At 43.4% G+C, this 19,177-nt stretch overlaps 1 protein-coding gene across 14 annotated transcripts in view; it reads left to right on the top strand.

Moving 5' to 3' along the window:
* RAPGEF4 (Rap guanine nucleotide exchange factor 4) overlaps positions 1 to 19,177 on the top strand; it is a 312,049-nt gene that overhangs the window by 231,606 nt on the left and 61,266 nt on the right. For all 14 annotated transcript variants that reach the window (XR_008998260.1, XR_005023015.2, XM_036876921.2 and 11 more), the window contains 3 exons: positions 2,841 to 2,962; positions 4,529 to 4,712; positions 18,678 to 18,762. Coding sequence is in view for 12 of the 14 variants with exons in the window: in XM_036876921.2 (XP_036732816.2) it covers positions 2,841 to 2,962; positions 4,529 to 4,712; positions 18,678 to 18,762 (391 nt within the window). In the remaining 2 variants the exon portion in view is untranslated. The remainder of the gene's footprint in view (positions 1 to 2,840; positions 2,963 to 4,528; positions 4,713 to 18,677; positions 18,763 to 19,177) is intronic.

The raw sequence follows: 19,177 nt of genomic DNA, 5'->3' as shown, positions 1-19,177 counted from the left end.
TGAATCTGTTTATAAGATCAAACTGAGTTTATTTGCATTGGCCTCTTCTTAATAGAATTTTGGAAATGAGATGGGATTTGAGAAACACTTTAGCTTTATCAGAAGCACGTTCTTCTTAAAACACATTCCCTCTCTTAAGACAGATAGTTAATTTGAAGTCTTCTCCAACCCTGAATGTTCATTCTTTTTGGAGTCTGTGGTACCTACACACTGATATAATTTTAAGGGAAGTAAAGGTTAAAAAAAAATCATGTGTCACATGTTCCCAGAGGGAGTTGAATCACTTTAACTCATTAATTGCTTCTTAAAATCTCATGGCTGAAAGACCTTTTTCTTTTTAAAATTTTATAATTTTTTCCTTTAAGAAGTGATTATGCTTTCTCAAGTGTTGACTTGCATTAGGGAAATTCCATTAAAAGATGTCATCTTTTGTGACAGCTAGTGGAAACTAGAAGTCAGAAATATAATCTTTCTTGCTCTGTGGTACTAAGGTTTTAAATCCCTGAAATATAGGTGTTATGTCTATTCCACACCCTATGACACAAATTAATGGTCTGCTGGTAATGACCCATGGATTCAACTGGAAGCCATGACTTCCTTTTTCTGTAACACAGTGTGAGTTCTGCTCTGGATCTTTTACTTTCCACTTCCATCCTCTCTCTCTCTCTTGTGCTCCTCACCCCCTTATATTAGGCATTGAAGTATCACCAGAGGCAGTACCGTCACCACCCTCACCCCCACCCCCACCCCCACCTAGCCTGCACTGATCTCTATTCCAGAGGTCTGCTGTCAGTTCTAAAGTGTCTATAGGTCATTAATGGGGAGAAAACCCAGCGATTCCATTAGCTACAAGTGGCCCAGCTGTGTGTCTTTGTTCCTTATTCTGACTGCAAGATTCTTATACCCTGTACAAGGGTCCAGGTACTCTGGAACCATCTCATTTCCTTTTAGTAAAGGTAATCATTGAATTAAAAGCCACATAAAATTGATTTTTATACTTTTATAATACTTTTCTCATTAATAAATTCTCAAATTAGAGGAGGACTATTTTGATAGGTCATGTGTTCATCATAAATAATAACTAGGTGCCTCTGCCCACTGAAGCTCTAATGTGTGGGTGTAGACTGCAATCTGAGCGGTCGTAGAATCCAGTGGCCTTCTCAGTACATCCTCTTTGTGAAATATTGTAGGGTCAGACTCGAATCAGGGCATTCCAAAAGTTGTGATAGATTTCAGAGTTCCTAAAATACTAGAATTAGAAATGGCCTTTGTCTTGCCAATGGGTTTCAGCCCCGGGCAAGTTCACTATGGATTCAGTGTGACCAAAGAAATGACAGTAGAACATTCTTGGGGTGAGAGGGTTATGCCCAACTTTATTTCCATGGTGGCAGGTCAATCACTAAAATCTTGTTCACTCAAAGCAAGTCTGCATGCAGCAAGTTGGTCTCTGCCTCTGGACCTCTGCCAGCACAGCCACAGCCATCCTCTGGTTCTCTGTCCTTGGCGCTGCCACCACTCCAGCCTCTGCTCTGCTCTCCAGCAGCTTTACAGCTGTGCCACCACATCACCCAGAGCACTGGGCAGGGCTCTTTACATAGAGTCAATAACAACGTATTGCCCACATGTGTGTAGTGAGCCAGCCAGCCAGGGCCAGATGAGAATCCTGGCCACAGGAGCCTTCATTTTATCCACAGCCTTCAAGGCCATATTTTCCTCCTTTTTTTTTTTTTTACGATGAGAAAACTGAGAACCAGATAGTGGAAACAATATGGCCAAAGTCACATCACTCCTAAGCAGCATCCCTGTGCTGCACTTCATGACTCCTTCCAGGTTAAGCCCTTTCCTAAAGGGACATAGCACCAGAAATCTCCTTCAGTTTGAACTAGAGAGGAGCTCTCTGAATTTAACCCGAGAGATGGCATGATCCTTAGCATGGGATGGGAGGCCACTGGTGACTCAGACTCAGCTGCCTGTGACTCCGTGCACTGCCCCTTGGGGTTCATCCCTAGGACTTCACTATTCCATTTCCTCCCTTGAACCATCCCTTCTGTCTCATGCCAGGAACACCTGCCCTTCTGTCTCATGCCACCCAAGGTTTCAATATTTCCTAGTGTGTGTGTGTGTGTGTGTGTGTGTATAATTACATGTTTCCGAATTAATACATGTACTTGGCTCACCCCAACCAACTCACCACAGAGGGACATCTTAGCGATGAAGTGTGACTGTACAAAAAGCACTTGGAGCTCCTCCAATGATAGGCTCTGTAGATGTACTGATGCTCACTACATGGAACTTTTTCAGAGATCTGCATCGCTAATTGTTTGTTTCTCCCAACACCCCTCTGAGGAAGATCAGTAGTATTACTTGAAAACATAAAGTGCTATATAATTTTGTATTTACACAGCGCCTTTCTGGAGCACCTCTGAGTGCATCACAAACATTAACTTATTCCTCACAAGGCTCAGGTGAAGGAAGTCAGAATTTTGCTTTGCCTTCATTTTATCCTAAGATTTTTCTGGGACCAGCTCAAGATGGGAGAGCTTCAGTCCCTGGGATCAGCTTGCCAAATAATGCTCCCTGCTTAGCGGCCACTCAATCTCCCCTGGTGCTGCAGGCTCACTGAACCAGCCTCGCTTAGCAGGTGCCTCATGACTAAGTGCCCTTACTGGTTCATACGAAAGTTTGAGAACCTCAGGCCACACCATGGTACTTCGTTTGCAGCAGAAGATCTCTTACAGCAGAAGAGCATTCATCTCTTTGGGAGGGCCTCTCAAAAACCATCTCCCATCCTTCATCTGCATGGGGGTGACCCCCGTCCTCTGTGTCCTGCCCCTCTGTAGACAGTGCTGTGTGGGAACCGAGCTGGTGGACTGGATGCTGCAGCAGACTCCATGTGTTCACTCCCGAACGCAAGCTGTGGGCATGTGGCAAGTGCTGGTAGAAGACAGTGTTCTCAACCATGGTAAGATGAGCCACAGTCCCTGGGAAACCTTCAAGAAATGCTGAGTGCATTTCCTGTGTAAGTTGTTGCTGAGCTCCCAAATATGCAAGAAAAAGTTATGATCCCTTAAGGGATCTGCAGAGCCTGCATCTTCTGTAGCAGTACAAAGGCAGCATGTGGTGCTAGGGATTGCTGTGTTCCACCATTGCACCTTCCTAACTTGGGAGAATGTATGAAGAGAAAATGAAATTGCAACCCAAGTGCATCAGTTCCAATTATGTTTATTAGTTTGCATTCATGGTTCATTGATAGTGTGGTTATACTCTGAGCATTGCGTAGGGATCCTGATGCAAGCGCAGAATGAAGAGCAATGAAATATATGGCTGGGCTGATGACATGAAAGAAAGTAATGAATTCAGAAGCTGCCTTTTAACAATTGTGCTGTCTGGGGGAGCCAATTAGTATACCCACAAGATGACCATATTTTAAATCAGGAATGTGCTCTGTAATTGCAGCCCCTGATATCCACAGGGGCATTAATTGAGTTGAGTAGCTATTCAGGACCAGAGTGTAACTGTGGTTGAACTACTCATGCCATTTGTTTTAAGTCCACTTTTTCAAACCAACAAACTATTAAAATCATTTGTTTAACTTACTAACTAACACCTGTGAATCTAATAATGGTTCTGCCAGCGTTTCTCAGACTTTAATGTGCATAGAAATCACCTGGGACTCTCCTTAAAATGCAGAATCTGGTTCAGCAGGTTTAGGATGGGTCCTGAGGCTCCGCATTTCCCACAAGGTCCCAGATGCTGCTGCTGTTTGGGATCCCTTCTGAGCAGCAAGGATTCTTATCTTTTCACAGTATTGATGCTCCATCTTGAAAAGGGGCTTAAAATCTTGAAGACACACAGAGGAGGGATTCTGAGCCTAGTCCACTGACTTTGTCCTACTGAGATCTAAATCTTTTTATTTAAAAAGAACAAGAGAAAAAAAACTTTAAAAAATCAGAACCAGAAGGAAATTACCATAAGATCCTTCTAGGCTTATATGACCTACAAGATTGATCTAATCAGTTTTGTTCAATTAATTTTATTCTAACTTTTAAAAAGTGCAAACCTGTTTATAAACAGTACATTTAGAAGGAAAAACATGAATTCTGACCTTTACAAAGTAGGGTTTTTTTTAAGTCTGTGCTTTCAAAAACCATTACAGAGCATGATCTGGCAGTTGGTTGTTTTCCTGTTTGGGATGTATGTCCCGTTAGAAAATGTCACCAAGGCAATTTTTGCTGGTCAAGAGCTCTCATGTCAGAGAAGTTGGCAGGTTCTCCTAAGTCAGCATCCAGCGCGGGAGAGTCCTGAGGCCGCCCAGGAGATGGGCAGGTCAGAGAGCTGGGAGGGCAGGACTGTGGCTAAGGGCCTGGCTTCCGCCACCCAGCCTGGGGCGAGGCAGGCAGCAGGCTGAGGAGGCATGCTGCCTGGCCACTACTTGGCTCTCTCATGGGACACCGTCCATTTGCTTCTGGTTGACAGGGCTGTAAGGCAGACATGCAACAGCTGATACTTGCCTCCATGTTTCCCATAGTGGACCAGGAACACTATTTCCAAGACAAGTATTTATTTTATCGATTTCTGGACGACGAGCATGAGGATGCCCCTTTGCCTACTGAAGAGGAGAAAAAGGAGTGGGATGAGGAGCTCCAGGACACAATGCTGCTGCTGTTGCAGATGGGCCCTGACGCCCACTTGAGGATGACCCTGCGGAAGCCGTGAGTAGGGGCGCGGTGCCCATGCCCTGCAGGCTGCTGGGCCACAGAGCTCACAGGCCCCCACACCCGGGCCAGTGGGAAGAGGCTCATTACAAAAGTCCTGGCCTTCACCCCAGGCCAAAGGAGAGACCCTGAAGGGTGACACGGCAGTGTTTGTCTTTTCCCTATTTTACTTTATTTGTAAGCCAGGTGACTCCATTTCCCTTCTGCATAAGTTAAAATTAAAGGACATTTTAGTGATCGGCTCAGTCTGTCAAAACTGAGTCCACATATTAAAGGACCTTTGATCAATGACAAACAGAAACTGCTGTTTCTATGCCAGACAGAGACAGCCCCTTTCTTCTTAATGCAATAGGACAGAGGTTGTCAGAAGCACCGACCTCATGCCTATGCTTGCATTCATTCATTCAGCCCGTCCTTTCAACCCATTCTGAACCTTACACTCTTTAGCTGAAAGATGCATCCCTAGGAGAACACCACTGCTCCATTAGCGCTTCGAGGCCTCCATTCAGCCAGTGAGGCACTCTCCATCTCAGCTGAAAGCAGACACTGAGGGTGAAGACTCTGAAGTATTTGCTCAGATCAATTCAGAAAGCATATACTGAGCTCCTCTTCTAGGCAGGAGCTCTACTAATTGCAAGGGGGCATACAAAGAAGCCTTATGCCACAGCCCCAATCACAGGAAAATCTTTTTAGAATGGCGGTATTTTGAGTTCCCCAAGCCCTAAGGATTGGTGTTCATTTGAGTTTCCCAACGCCCCCTCTTCGTATTATATTCTATTAACACACACTGCATTTTCCTTTGTAGCATGTTATGCAGCTGTGATAAAAATAGCTGTTTGCATAATTATTTGTCTCCTACACCAGACAGAAATAAGGGATGGCTTGCACTTGGTTCTGAAATCACCACACACACGTTTATGCTCTCCTGCAGGAAATGAAGCCGCCCGCCACCCCACAGCCAGTGCCGGCCAGCTGCAATGTCGACTCTGACTCACTGGCCTGGCCAGCCTCCACCTATGAGTGGGTCTCGGCGAGAGTGTTAAACTTTGCATGTCTGTGTGTTTCCTGGGCACTTTCCAAAGCTGAGGTGCCCCTCAGACCAGCTTCCCAGTGCTACCCCCTCACACCAGCTAACAGCGGCCTCCGAGTGCGCTTTTATTTATTTCCTTTCCCTAGGATTCTTCTCCTTCACTTCCCCTTCCTCAATGCTGCAAATGCCTTCAACCCATTTCATATTTTGTCACACTGTGTCCTTATCAAAACTTTCTCTTGGGTCTTAAAGTCTCCCACCATGTGTCCCAAAGGCCTTCCCTCATCCCAGCTGGCACCATCATCCTTAGCTCTAAGACCATGGATTTCAGCTCCTTTAGCCTCAAAAACCTTTCTTTAAACAAAAATTTTACTGGAAAATCCAAAATATCAAACAGAAAAACCAGTTTCACTGACCTAATCATGAGTAGCACTCAAGAAGCCTGCCCAGCCAATTTATGCCCTCTCTGCTCTGAAGGATTGTAGGGTAGAGGTGGGTGGCTGAAGGGGCTCAAGAGAATCCTAGGGCTTGGGGAACTCAAATGAACACCCCCATTATAAGCCATGCTTTCCTTCCTGTCAGACTGCTTCCCCTCTCTCTTCTCCACACCCCCTCGTCCAGCTTCCCATCATTTTTTACTTCATCATTTCTGGATCCATCCCCTTCTTGCTGTTCTTGCTGCCACTTTGATTCAAGTCCATACCATACTTGGATGGTTCCGAATGATTCGGAAGCAGAGGTGGGAGAGCCCCCCTTGGGGCATTTGGAATTGTGGAGGATGTTGTGGTTGTCTCAGTGTATGAGAGGGCACACTGCTGGCATTCACTGGGCAGTGGCCAGCGCCAAGGGATGCTAAACATTCCCCAGTACTTAGAACCTTACAAAATAAGAAGCTGTCCTGCAAATAACACCCCTGTTGACAAACATTGCTGTAAACTGTGAGTTTCCTAAAGGCAAGGACATATCTCATTTTACTTCATACATTCATTTAGTCACTTAACCAATATTTATTAAACACCTATTTCGTTCTAGATACTGCTTTAGTTGCTAAGGCTGCAACATTGAACAAGAGGGTTGCACCTCCTTCCTGGAGCTTTCTGTCTGGTGCAGGAGAGAGAGACAACTAGTTATGCAAACAGCTATTTTTTCACAGCTGCATTACATGCTACAAAGGAAAATGTAGTGTGTGTTAATAGAATATAATGTGGAGAGGGGGATATAACCTGGTGTGGATGTTAGACAAGGCCCTATCCCTAGCTCTGTGCTTTACACCAAGTAGACCATCAAATAAACCTTTGCTGAGTGAATGACTAAGCAAATGAATATATAGCCCCAGCTAATTTTCCCTCAGCTCTTAATTGCTTCAAGGGAGGCAGAAATTCCATTCAAGTCACAAAGATTTTTGCACGTGTACCAAAGAGGTTTTAAAGAAGACTAATAAAATGGTTCCTGCCTTTGGGGAGTTTATAATCATATGGGAGAGGCATTCCCAAATTAGATTCAGATGCAGCAAACATTCAGGGCCTGCTCTGTACCTGGCACCATGCTAAGAACATTCATGCTAATTGATTCACCCTCACAGGAGCCTGAGAGCTGGTTTTACAAGCCACCCTCAGGATTAGGAGCCTGTGCTTGTGCTTCTTTTCCCTGCCACAAGGCATTGAATTGCATGATCCTTCGCAGCCCAGAGATTCTTCAAAGAAAACTGCCTTCCAAAGATCAACCTTTCCCAGCCTGTCCCTGGCTGTTGAAACACAGGTCTCATCAGTATTCTGAGGCACATCATTTGGGGTGCTCTTGGGATTTTCCCATCTTTCCACATTTTGTGAAACTGCAAACCCTGGAATTGGGCTGGTAGTTCTTTTGAGTCAGTTCTCTTAGATCGTCTTTCTGATGGAATGACAGCCCCTAAGATATGGGGAAGTGAAAATTTTATGAGACAGACTTTTCAACTTGACACCGACACACTCCTTTTAAAAAATCAGAGAATAACCTAGAGAGCTTCTATTTTAAGTGGAAAGAAAATAAGCTTACTATTGGTCAAAACTTGTCAGTATCACTGCCATCCTTGCAGGGGCCGGCTAGGCACTTTGCCTTTGGAAACTGGACAGTATGTTCAAAGGTCCCAGAAATGCTGACTTTCTACTGCCCAAACCGCCAAGCCATTAAGAAATGTGGAGGCATGAGATGCACTGCCTCCATATCGACCAGGGCAGGACCCCCAATTTTTTAACTCAGCACAGCTGCATTTTATAATAGTCACCACTGCCAGAGAGGTTGCAGAACTCTGATAATTACTGGGAAAGAAATAACACAATATTCTTTGATGAGAAGATTACTTTGAGAATTTGATTGTATAATGAAGATGTTGCTTTGAAAGGTACTTCCTATTGTTCTGAATCTGAGACTCGCTGGCAAAAAAAAAAAGTGTCACTTGTTTTGACAGGCTACTTAGAAAAATTCTCTGTTTATTACATTAGCTGCGGCATTTTAACTGTCAAACTAATGAAAGAATGTTCTGTAGTTTAAAAAACAGAATAGAGCTTCAGGGGAAATTTTTTGGCACAGTCTTGTTGCTATTGGTATTGAAAAAAAACATACATTCTGAATGTGAAATTAGCTTTTTATGTGATGGCAGGCAGAGTGACTCACAATACCCATCCTGGTTTCACAGGTGCAGACCTGGATGGCATTTGGGGGCAAGTGGTGTACAGCAATGACACTTTGACAGCACTGCTGTTGCAGCCCACAGACAGGACCATCAAACCTAAAATGAGCTCTTGGAGCTTATTGTTTTGAATTTGCTTTGTTTATAAGTCTAAAAACAAGAGGTTGCCCTACAGCAAATAGACACAATGGAGACCTTACCAGTAGAAGTGTGCATTCTACCTTTAAGCAGATACTTTGGATAGGGGGCCATAGACAAAACGATGTGAAGTGACCAGGTGAACAGAATGTTATGAACGTGAAGCTAGCTGGATGAAAAAAGGCTTCAAGGAGACAAAAAGCTCTTGCCTTAAAAACCTCCTAACCTCTTCTTCTAAGTAAAGTGAGGCATAATGCTCCACTGTGATTTAGAATTTAGAATGGTCTCTCAGAAACCAGTCTAAAGGCGAGAGGGAAATGAAATAGATGCTCTTTCCCAAACCTAACTCTAGGTAGGTCTGCAATTCTGAAATTCCCTAAAAGCCTAGAAGCTTAAGTAGTTTAAAAAGAGATAAGTTAGTTGGGCCTTAGCAGAAGGAAAAATTGTTGGCAAGTTCTGGAGTTTTTCCAATGGGCCAGAAACTTGAGTTCATTTATTTCATGTGGTAAATGAACATTTTCAACATATATTATGGGGTGTAAGGTTGAGAGGAAACCAAGCAGGGGTGGGAATGTATATCAGGCATTTGGCTGCACTGACAGCCCACCCCTGCTGCTCCATACACTTGCTTCTAGAGGGCATTGGAGAAGCTGTATATTGTCTCTTCATTAGCAAGCCTATTTTAATCGGGTCTTTAGCTGTCCATGCTCTTTTTGGGGGTGTGAGATTTGAAGTCCTAATAATTATAGAGAAATTTGCTTCCTTAGAAGAACCCAGATTAGCAAACCTAAAATCAGTGGAGCCTAGGGTTTTGATTTCTGTTGGGTTAGGCCAAGAGAATGTTCAAAGTTGTAAAGTCCATCACCAAATCCAAGTCAGATGAAAAGAGAAACAGGACTAAGAGAGCCTAATCTTCATGAAATAAAAAATCACTGTGAAAATTTCCCTTCCCTGCCTGACAAACTTTGCCTTTGTTTTTCCTGGAAATACTGCTATGCCCTAAGCGAGTACTGGAAGAAATGAGTGTGTTAAGTGGGCCATTTCTTGGGTTTGGACTTGTTGCCTTCCTCCCATAAAAGCAGTTTACCACTTACCCTTCGGTTTATATGCCCCAGAAACCAGCCACTGGATCACTGCCGTTAGGATTCAGACTTGGGATAGGGGTGGACGGATGCAGCTGCTTATTTACAGTTTAAGGTTAATTATAAGATTACCTCAAGATTTTAATGACTTTTATTATTAAAATCAATCTGCTCATTTTAGAAAATTTGGAAACCACTGAAAAGAGTTAAAGAAGAATAAATAATGTCTGCAATCACATCTCCCAGAAATGATTATTATTAACATTTAGGTGCCTATCCCTCTAGTTATTTTTCAGTTCCTAACTTTTTACACTTAATATGTCACAGCATTCTCCCCCTAACCTTAAACCTATTTTAAGGATGGAATTTTTAATAGGTGCATAGTAGTCTATCCTCTTAGTGTTCCTAATGCATTCAGTTGGTCATTGTTGGGTGTTTAGGTTGATTCTCAAGCCCTTTCTTCTTATTAGCAGCAAAAAAACAATATTTTAGTGCTCTTCCTCCCAGAACAAAGAAAGAACTCCTAGCCTGACAGGGCTGCAGGGGTGGGGGAAGGGCCAGAAAGCTGTCAGGAAGTTGCAGCAGGGAACAGTAAGCTGTTCCAGGCTGAAGGAATGTGCAGACCAAAAGTGCTAAGAAACACAGCTGTGTCCTCTGTGCACCTTGGATGTTATAGCCATTTGGGACATCACTGAATGACTTTAAAGGGAGCTGTGGTATGGTCGGCTTTCAGTAGATGAGTTTCTCTGGTCTCTGTGGGAAATGGTTTGGAAGGGCTGAGACTAAAGACAGAATCCAGTAAACTGAAGTTTTATGAGATTAAACTTAATTACATTTTGGGAATACTATGACTGCATTATGAAATACATGCATTTGACCCAGGAGTCTGCTAAATGAAGTGAAAGTAGTACTGAGCACAAGAGCCCTGAAGTCCAGTCTTAGCAATTTACTAATAAGTCACCCAACATGTCCATTACAAATCTCTTAAACTATAAAATGAGTTTGATAATACCTGCTTACCCTCTCCCAACTTCACAAGGGGATTGTAAACAGAAAAACAAATGCAATTGTATGTAATCATAGCCAGCATTTATTGAGCACACGTGTGCTTGGCACTATGTGCAACAATTACCCAATTCAATTCTTTCAGTAGACTATGAGGTAGTTATTCATTTATCCTATTTTATGAATTAGGAAACAGGCTTGGTTTAAGCCTCTTGCCTGTATTTATCCCAAAAGGGCTGGTCTCAGAATTCAGTCCAGGTCTGTCTGATTCTGTCCTTTACTATGGTCCACCACTTGTCAGGCCATGAAGGACTCAAAACAGCCTCCTGGGTTTATTCATTGAGCATTGGTGAGCAAAGATGTCACAGAAATCTGGTTTTAAAAATAATTATTACAGAATAATCTCATCTCATTCAATTATTACCATATAGCCCTGAAGTACAAGTATACCATGTACCGTAGAAAAAGTTTACATCAACCCACTAGCAGAATTACAAACAAAACTTAATAGCTAACATACGAATCACACTCTATTGTTTATTTAGTGACCTCATACACATCACCTCTTTTAAGCCTTAGAATTACTCTGTGAGCTCAGTAGGACTTAGGTTATTATCCACAATTTACAGATGAAGAAATTGAGCTTAGTAGAGTGCCCTCTTTAACATTGCACAGGAATATATATGTAGCTGAACCAAGAACTGAGCCCAAGTCAGCTTCCTCCAAATCCAATTTCATTCGTTTTTTTTTTTTTCATGGATAGTATTCTTTCCTCTCAACTATGTTGCCTCAACTTCATCATCTCTGGTAGATTTACTGAACAAGCAGTGGAATCCAAAGAAATATGGATAATCCATCTATCCTTGATTAAGAATTAATTTTTGCAGGGAAGAAGTAATAATGCATCCACATAGCACTTCCTCAAGAACCATTTGCATTTTCCACCTGACATACATATATATGCCTTATACACAAAGGCAGGTAGTTATTCCATCCCAATGTGTTTGTTTTTCTCAACTTGCTTCTTAGGTGGTTTAAAGGAAAAATATTTCTACTTGCACTTTTTAAAAATTTTAATGTTAAACTTCTTGCACTGTATGTCCATGAAGTAAACACTTTTCCTGGAAGAATGTTGGGATGTATTCAGTTTCTAAACATGAAAAACCTCAAATCACAGTGTCTTATAAATACTTAACACTCAGGGCCATAATTATGGAACTCTTATCCTATATCCTAATGGGGATGACATCTTTTCTCAACAATATTCATAAAGCATTTGCCCTTTACTGTAGTCATAAACTGTATTCATTTATAACCTTACAAAGAAGGAAAGAATTGCCACGTACACAATCTTTGCTATTAGAACTGAAATATGCCTAATTGCATCTGAAAGCCTTAACATGTTCTTTCCTGGGTTAAAGATAAGGTGAAGGGTGGCGGCATGGCAGGGAGGCGAGCAGCCAGACCTGGGCAGGACACTTTGATTGTCTAGCCCAGCCTCCCGAAATGTCTTTAACACTTAAGATCTAATCCTGAAGGAGCAAGAGTCCTAAAATGTGAAGAAAAGAAACACATTTTGCTGGTTTGTTAGACAAGGAAGTAGGAAACCACACCAAATTTTCCTTCAGGGGCAGTGGAAGAGGTGAGATCTCAGGAAAACTTTAAGTAAGAGTGCTGCGAAAGGATCCAAGTTGGAGAAATGACTTGTAAGCAGGAGAAGCACTGGGCTGAGATGGAGTGTTACATCAAAAATAAAGCATTCCTGCCCACCCTTGCCTAAAAAAACAATAAAGCATTTCCTTTATTTTGAAGCATGACAGTGTTTGCATAGCTATTATACCACAGACTTTCCTGGGTGTTTTCCCAGGGAATAGGTCTACTAGGTGACGAGTCTAGAATAATATGGTTATTTGCTTTCTCACCTGCATGTTTTACCACTGGCCATGCCAATGTGCTACTTGGCAGCTGGACAAATCCCTCATTTTATCCATGTTCCAATAACTGAGGAGCTCTGTCTCTGACCTTGATAAATTCCTTGATAAAACTGTATTTACCAGCAGCTTCCAATATCACCTGAGCCCTCCCACCCTTTAATGTATAAAGTACTTCTCCATCCATCCCCATTTATTATCTTGTCTGTAACTAGACATTGCTGCCAGAATGCATCCTCTGCAGAAACTAGGCCTTTCCACAGCAGGATCCGGCAAATCCACATCAATGTGGCACCACGCAGATTTATAAAGAAGCAGGGATGCCTAATCTCTCTCTCTGGGACATCTGGAGAAGGACAAGTAAGGACCAGGTCCATTCACTGGCTGCCACTCAGAGCAGCCGGAGGGTGAATTCACTTCCCCAGGCTCGCAGGGTTACTCTGTGCAGGTGCACAGGGCCCCTCCTCCTGCTTGGGCATAGTGTTCCCTGGACTCTTAAAAGCCCAATTGCCTTCAGTCCTTGGGGCTCTTTCATTACTGTTTGAACAGGCTGCGCCCTGTTTTGCAGGATCTCTTCCCCAGTTTTTCCCTGTCACCCCTTAATGTCTAAAGCATGTGCGTAAAACCACTGTTAGCCATGAGAAACCTGCTTTTAAAATGCAACTTTGTTCAGTGACTGTGGTGGGGAAGGCTCAGTGTTAGATGTTATTGGGAGCTCTTTGAGGGGTTGGGTTAGATCAAGATCAAGGTAGAGAGATGTGTCTTTTCTGAGACACTAGGTGGCAGAGAGGCTCTGAGCTGCTGGCCTCAGGAGAGGCTGACCTTGTTCTCTACAACTAGTGCCACAGACATGAAGAGCCACTTGAGATGGGAGAAGGGCCCATACTTGCATTCACCTCAGTGGCACAGGTTGGCCACACTGACTTGTGCTCCATCTAGCCTCGTCCCTGCAACTTCCCTCAACTTTGAATCCCAATGGCATGTTCCCAGGGGAATGGTGAGTTCGCTGTGGCGATCCTCGCGTGAATACTTTTGTTGCTTTGCTAACTGTGAATATACTCATTTTTAAAAGTAAGTCTCTTCACACACTGCAGTCCTAACTTCCCTCACCTCATTAAAACATTTGATGCAAACAGGACAGAAAAGTTCATTGCTACCTAGGTGGAGTGCCAAATGACAGCAGCCTGTCCTGTGATTACAGTGACCACTATAGACACAGGGTTGGGTTTTTTTCTTGCTTGTTTGCTTTTTTCCTTTCATTTTGAATGTGATTTAGGACTCAGAGACTGAACTCTTTTTAGGCTTTGTTCCATTCTGTTTCAAACGGCTACCATGGTTCTCTCCGCAGCATCCCGCAAGTCCCTGTGGAAGTCTATTTCTCCGTAGCAGAGATCCATTGAAGGCCAGACAGCAGGGAGAGCTGCCACATGGGGTTCTGTGCAGGTGCAGCAGTTCACCCCAACAGAGCCACCCCTGAGGGCAGTGGAAGCCATGTTCCCTGGCACGCTTGGCTTTGGGAGAGGCACATGCAGGCAGGCTGATGCCCTCCCACCCCCTTCCTCCCACCAGTTGCCAAACTAAGGAGGATTTCCCAGAGTGGAGACCTTCTGGGTATTGCCTTCCAGGAGAGCTACCTGCCCTTCTCCTCCTCGTGTCTGGCAGGAGGGCCCAGGGCTCTCACATGCTTGGCCCTGCTTCTCTTTCAGGCTTCTCCCTGGGCACTTCTTAGCCAGCAGGTCTCACATTTTAGCCTGGCAGCGAACTCTGTCCCTGCGTGCTGCTCAGTGTGGGGCGTGGGAGAGGGCACCCCACTGCCCACTGACCCGAGGGTAGCTGTCTTCTGATGAACTGCTCTCTCCAGCCTTGTCTTACCAGCAGTGCTATCTTCTTCCTGCGGTGGTTTCTTCTGTGTTAAGCTGTGACTGCTTCCAGTCATTTCACACACATTTTATTGCTATCTGCTTTCTGTTGTCCAAGAATGCCTAAAACTCCCTCGTCTGCCAACAGTACTATTTTGTTGTCAGTGGTGGTGGTGCTTCTTTTCAATGTTGTTTTGGATTTTAAAATATCTTTCCCATCAGACCTTTAGCATGGCAGACAAAAATCTGGCCCCAAAGGGCCCAACAGGGGTTACTTGGTCTTGGGTGGTGACTTCTATCAAGGCCCCAACTGACCTTGACTTAGTTAGACTGAGTAACTTCAGCTGGTCCAACATGGTAGTTTCTTCCTCACAGCTGGATGAATAAATCTATAATCCTATGGAAAATATACATTTTCTGTATATTTTCTACAAATATTTGATGGGATTTGGAATAAGAGGAGAGGCCCAACATTTTCGTCCTATCTCCTCCTTCCTTAATAATTAACTATTTGCCATGAGACAGATATGTGCTGTACCAAGAGTAAGCAGTGTCGTGGGCACCTTTTCCTGCTTGACCTTCAGTAGGAAGGATAACAGAGCCATCCCCCTCAGGCCACAAAGCAAGAGCCAGTCCCTGACACTGCTGCCATCTCCTCCACAGCCCCTGAGTTCAGCATTAATTGTGGGGACTCATTCACTGAGGAGCCCTATCGAACATCCACCCTGCCATCCTGCATTTGTGCCACATTTTCAGTGTATTAATGCTTCACGTGTATTGACTCATTGATCTTTTCAACAATCCTGTTTAGTATTACATTTTACAGATGTAGAAACCAGGCTTAGACCAATTGGGTACCCAGCAAGCTCATAATTTAGGTCTCAAATACAGTGTCTGCTTCCAATCCCATGCTTTTTACACTACCAGATTTTGCTTTTCTTGAGAAGAACAGTCCAGAGTTATGGACATTTAAGCAAATTGTATCATTCATAATATGTTGTAATTACACAGCAGTAGGACCATAAGCCGTGGAGGAATAAAGGTTGAAGAACCAGTTTTACCTAGGAAAGATGACAGCTGAGGTGGGCTTGAAGCAGAAATAGAATATCCTAGGCAAAAAGAGGAGCATGTAGAAGCCTTAGATACATGGAAAAGTATGGCACGTTTGTGGAGTGGGGAGATGTCCAATATGGCTGGGCAGAGAAGAGAGCCACAGGGAAGGTGTGAAGAGAGGGGAGATAGATAAGTCTGGAAAAGTAAACTCAGATCTGCTTTTAAAGAGTCTCATGTGAGGGTCGGGGAGCACTTCTGGGCAGACTGAGCTCGTGGTACCTGTGGGTTATCTGGGAGGAGATGGTGGGGGAGCTCTTGGAGCTCAGGACGGAGATCTGTTTGGAGCTACAGATTTAGATCTTGGCATTATACAGATGAAAGCTGGGGAGTTTTCCCAGGGAGAGAAGACAGCACAAAATGAGAACAGAACTGAAGGCAGAGCAGAGCCTTCGGGCACAGCACAGTTCAGGAGGTGAGCAAAAGAGCAATGGACCAAAAGACATGAGAAGAAATTTTAGGAAAGCAGAAAGAGAGCCAGGGGTGGGGCAGCATCGGGGAGGGGTGCTGGGGCACAGCTCAGTGGTGTGGGCCCCAGGAAGCAGTAGGTTTCACCCTAGCTTGAATGTTGCCATCTTTGCCTCTCTTCTCCCACACTTTGGTGCAGGTCTTAGGACTTCTTATAATGGCTCAAAGTGCAGTTTTGAGCCACTGGGTCAAATTTTTAGTATGCTGCATTGAGGATCTGACAGAGTCCTTCATATGTTTTAACTCTTGGATGAAATATTATCATGTTTAATGTAATGGGATTTGTAAGTTCTAAAGGCAGCATCTGTTTAATTTGTAAAGTGTTGATCAGTATGCATTTCATACTGATACTGGTAAACACTCCTAAACTCATAGAAATCTGCTTGCCAAATGCCAATTTTGAATCCGTCAAGATTTTAGAGCTAAATCCTAACCCTCTTCCCAGCTGAGCTTTTCTCCTCCCTCTTTAACAGCCCACCCCATGGAGGTGAGAATGAGATTTGACAACTGTTTTGTCTTTTAGCCAAGCTTCTAGGAGGGTCCATATTATTTGCAGCTCATGTCAAGTAGCAAGAACAGCAGGCTTCTCCTTGTGCTGAAGAGCCGTAATCCTATTATGCCTACCTTGAGACTTTCACATTAGCTGCCTCTATCATAGTGAGTGGACTGAGGTGACTCAATTGACTTTTAAATCCCCAAGGGTCCTAGTTTCAAAATCCCCATGTCTAAGTCAAGTAGTGGATTAGGCCTCTTGCTAAGAAGGCCTGCTCCTTCAGTGCCTCTGTAGCCATAGATTTTTCTTTGGTGTCTTGGGGCCTGTACTTCCTGAGTCCCACCATGAAGCACTGGATGGGTGCCCATTGTGTCCTTCAGTGGTAATCCTCGGCAGCGGGTCAGCCTAAGTCCCTGAGTTGTGGACTTCCAACCTGTCTGGATAGTCAGGATTTGGAAATAGATCCTCCACTGATGGTATAAGAGAAGACTTATCATATTCTTTAGTTCATGTTAAATCTGTCCTTGAGACATGTGCAAGGTATGCAAAGAGTTTTCTTACTCCAGTAGCCCTACTTGATCTGTCAACGACCCCATGTCATGTTATGGTTGCAAAATTATTTAATCCAATTAACTACTTCAGAATACTTGCAATTAAATTTTAATTGCACAGAATACTTATATAATAACTGACTAAGTTTTACATATAATTTGCTGGCCCAAATGTCATACTTTACTGATAAGTTTGTTTAACCTGTTAAGCAAAGTAGCAAGAACCCTGAGTTTTGAATATCACTTTGCTGGATTATTTTTACAAATAAATATACAGGTACCTTCACATTCACTGCTCCTTTTAGCTCTTGCATCTCTCTCAGGAAGGTTTGGTTCCCAGTTTACAGATGAGACTGAGGCTCCAGTGTCACAGGCTGGTGAGTGATTGTACTGAGGTTAAAACTTGATCTTCATATTTGCAACCCAGTACTCTGTTCAGTACACCAACACTCTCCGAATTTATTTGACCAAGGAACACTTCCAAAAATATAATGTAAGTAAGGGTGGAACACCATCAGTAGCTCAATAAAGTTTAAATGTTTAATATTAGTAACATTTAATAATACCATAAGTTGTTGATAGACCGATGACTGTGTAATAGGTGATGTGCATGAGCACAGCAGTTAGCTGAGAGTGAACGGTGCCTGTCCATCGCTGTGGAGATTGACTTCCTAGCACTTTTTAGAATTGATAACCCATTTGTTTGTTTTTAAGTTTCAAAAACATATTAGTCAGGGTTCCTACTGTTGCTGAGAACAATTTACTGACCAATCATATCCATTTTCATTGATGTAGAATTAAACACTATTAGTGATTACAGAATAATTATAGACACGAAAGATGTTGAGAAATCCACCTCATCCTCCCATGCCAAAATGTCCGTAACACCCCCATAGCCCATCCTTTAAGGCAGATTATTAGTTACTGTTTTTATACTAATTAATTGAAAAAAACTTTAGATGGCACATGGATTAACATCTCACTGAGCTTTAGTCACCCGTGGAATGGAGTTTGGGAAATAGCCCTGTGTGCCTCCATTTTCCCTCTCTTACTGACTCTAAGCACTGCTATTTGCCCTCTGCTCATCTCATGCTCTCATCTCCTTGGGGATAGATAAGAAAGTGTTTAGTCTGTATACATCCTTTATTTGAGTCCTGTGGTAGAAACATATTACATAGCCCAGAACAAGAGTAATAGCAGGACTGTTATTCTAAGACAGCATTTAGGAAGCCAAGGAATTTGGATCAATTATCCAGTTGATGAAAACACTTATTCTGTTTTGTTGATGTTTTGTTGTTGTTGATCAAAATAGTAATGAAAAGCAGGTTTTTAGAGCAATCACCAGTGAAGTGAGAACTAAGCCAGCCAATAACAAGGTGAAAGGGGATGTTCTCCCTGAGACCGGAAGGGAAAGGGCTGTGCACATTTTCCCATCAAGAGACACATTCATCTCAAAAAACCCTCTGGAGATTATCATGGCACAAGCTCTCCCTCTGCCGATTATCTTTTTACAGGGATTTCTCCTAAGGAATCCCTTAACAAGGTTACTGGCCCCTGAATCCATTTCTGTAGTTGAAGCTTTAGTGAATGTTTTCTCACTATTTCCTTGCTGCTCCTTTCTCTGCAGACCTGGCCAGAGGACAGTGGATGACCTGGAGATTATCTATGAGGAGCTCCTTCACATTAAAGCCTTATCCCATCTTTCTACCACAGTGAGTTGTCTCATGGGGGAGCATGGTCAGGGGTACTTGAAATGCACTGTAAAGACTTGAGGAGAGTATTATGGTATGGGAGGAGGTACAGGAATGTCTGATTCTACTTCATAAATCACCCCTGCTCTCTCTCTGAGATGCTAAGGAAGTTGCACCCAAGAATAGTCACTGAAAGGGGATCATTATCCCATTAGCAATAGTTGTCCTTATGCCCTAAACACCAAAGCAGTGTAGTGTGAGTAGGATTGGAACATGTGCCTCATCCTCAAAACCTGCATTTTGGAACCCGCATACTCCGGCAAGACAGCCAAGTCTTAAGAGGGGCTCCAAGGCCCTTCCATGAACTGAAGAACCAGAGGGAAGCAGGAGAGAAATTGAGGTGTCCTGGCCTGGCCCAAGGAGCCAGCGTTGTCCA

The sequence above is a fragment of the Manis pentadactyla genome, chromosome 6 (assembly GCF_030020395.1).
Source record: "Manis pentadactyla isolate mManPen7 chromosome 6, mManPen7.hap1, whole genome shotgun sequence".
In the NCBI taxonomy this organism is placed as follows: Eukaryota; Metazoa; Chordata; class Mammalia; order Pholidota; family Manidae; genus Manis; species Manis pentadactyla.
The sequence above is the reverse complement of the archived record's forward strand: the minus strand, read 5'-3'. Positions and strand labels throughout refer to the sequence as shown.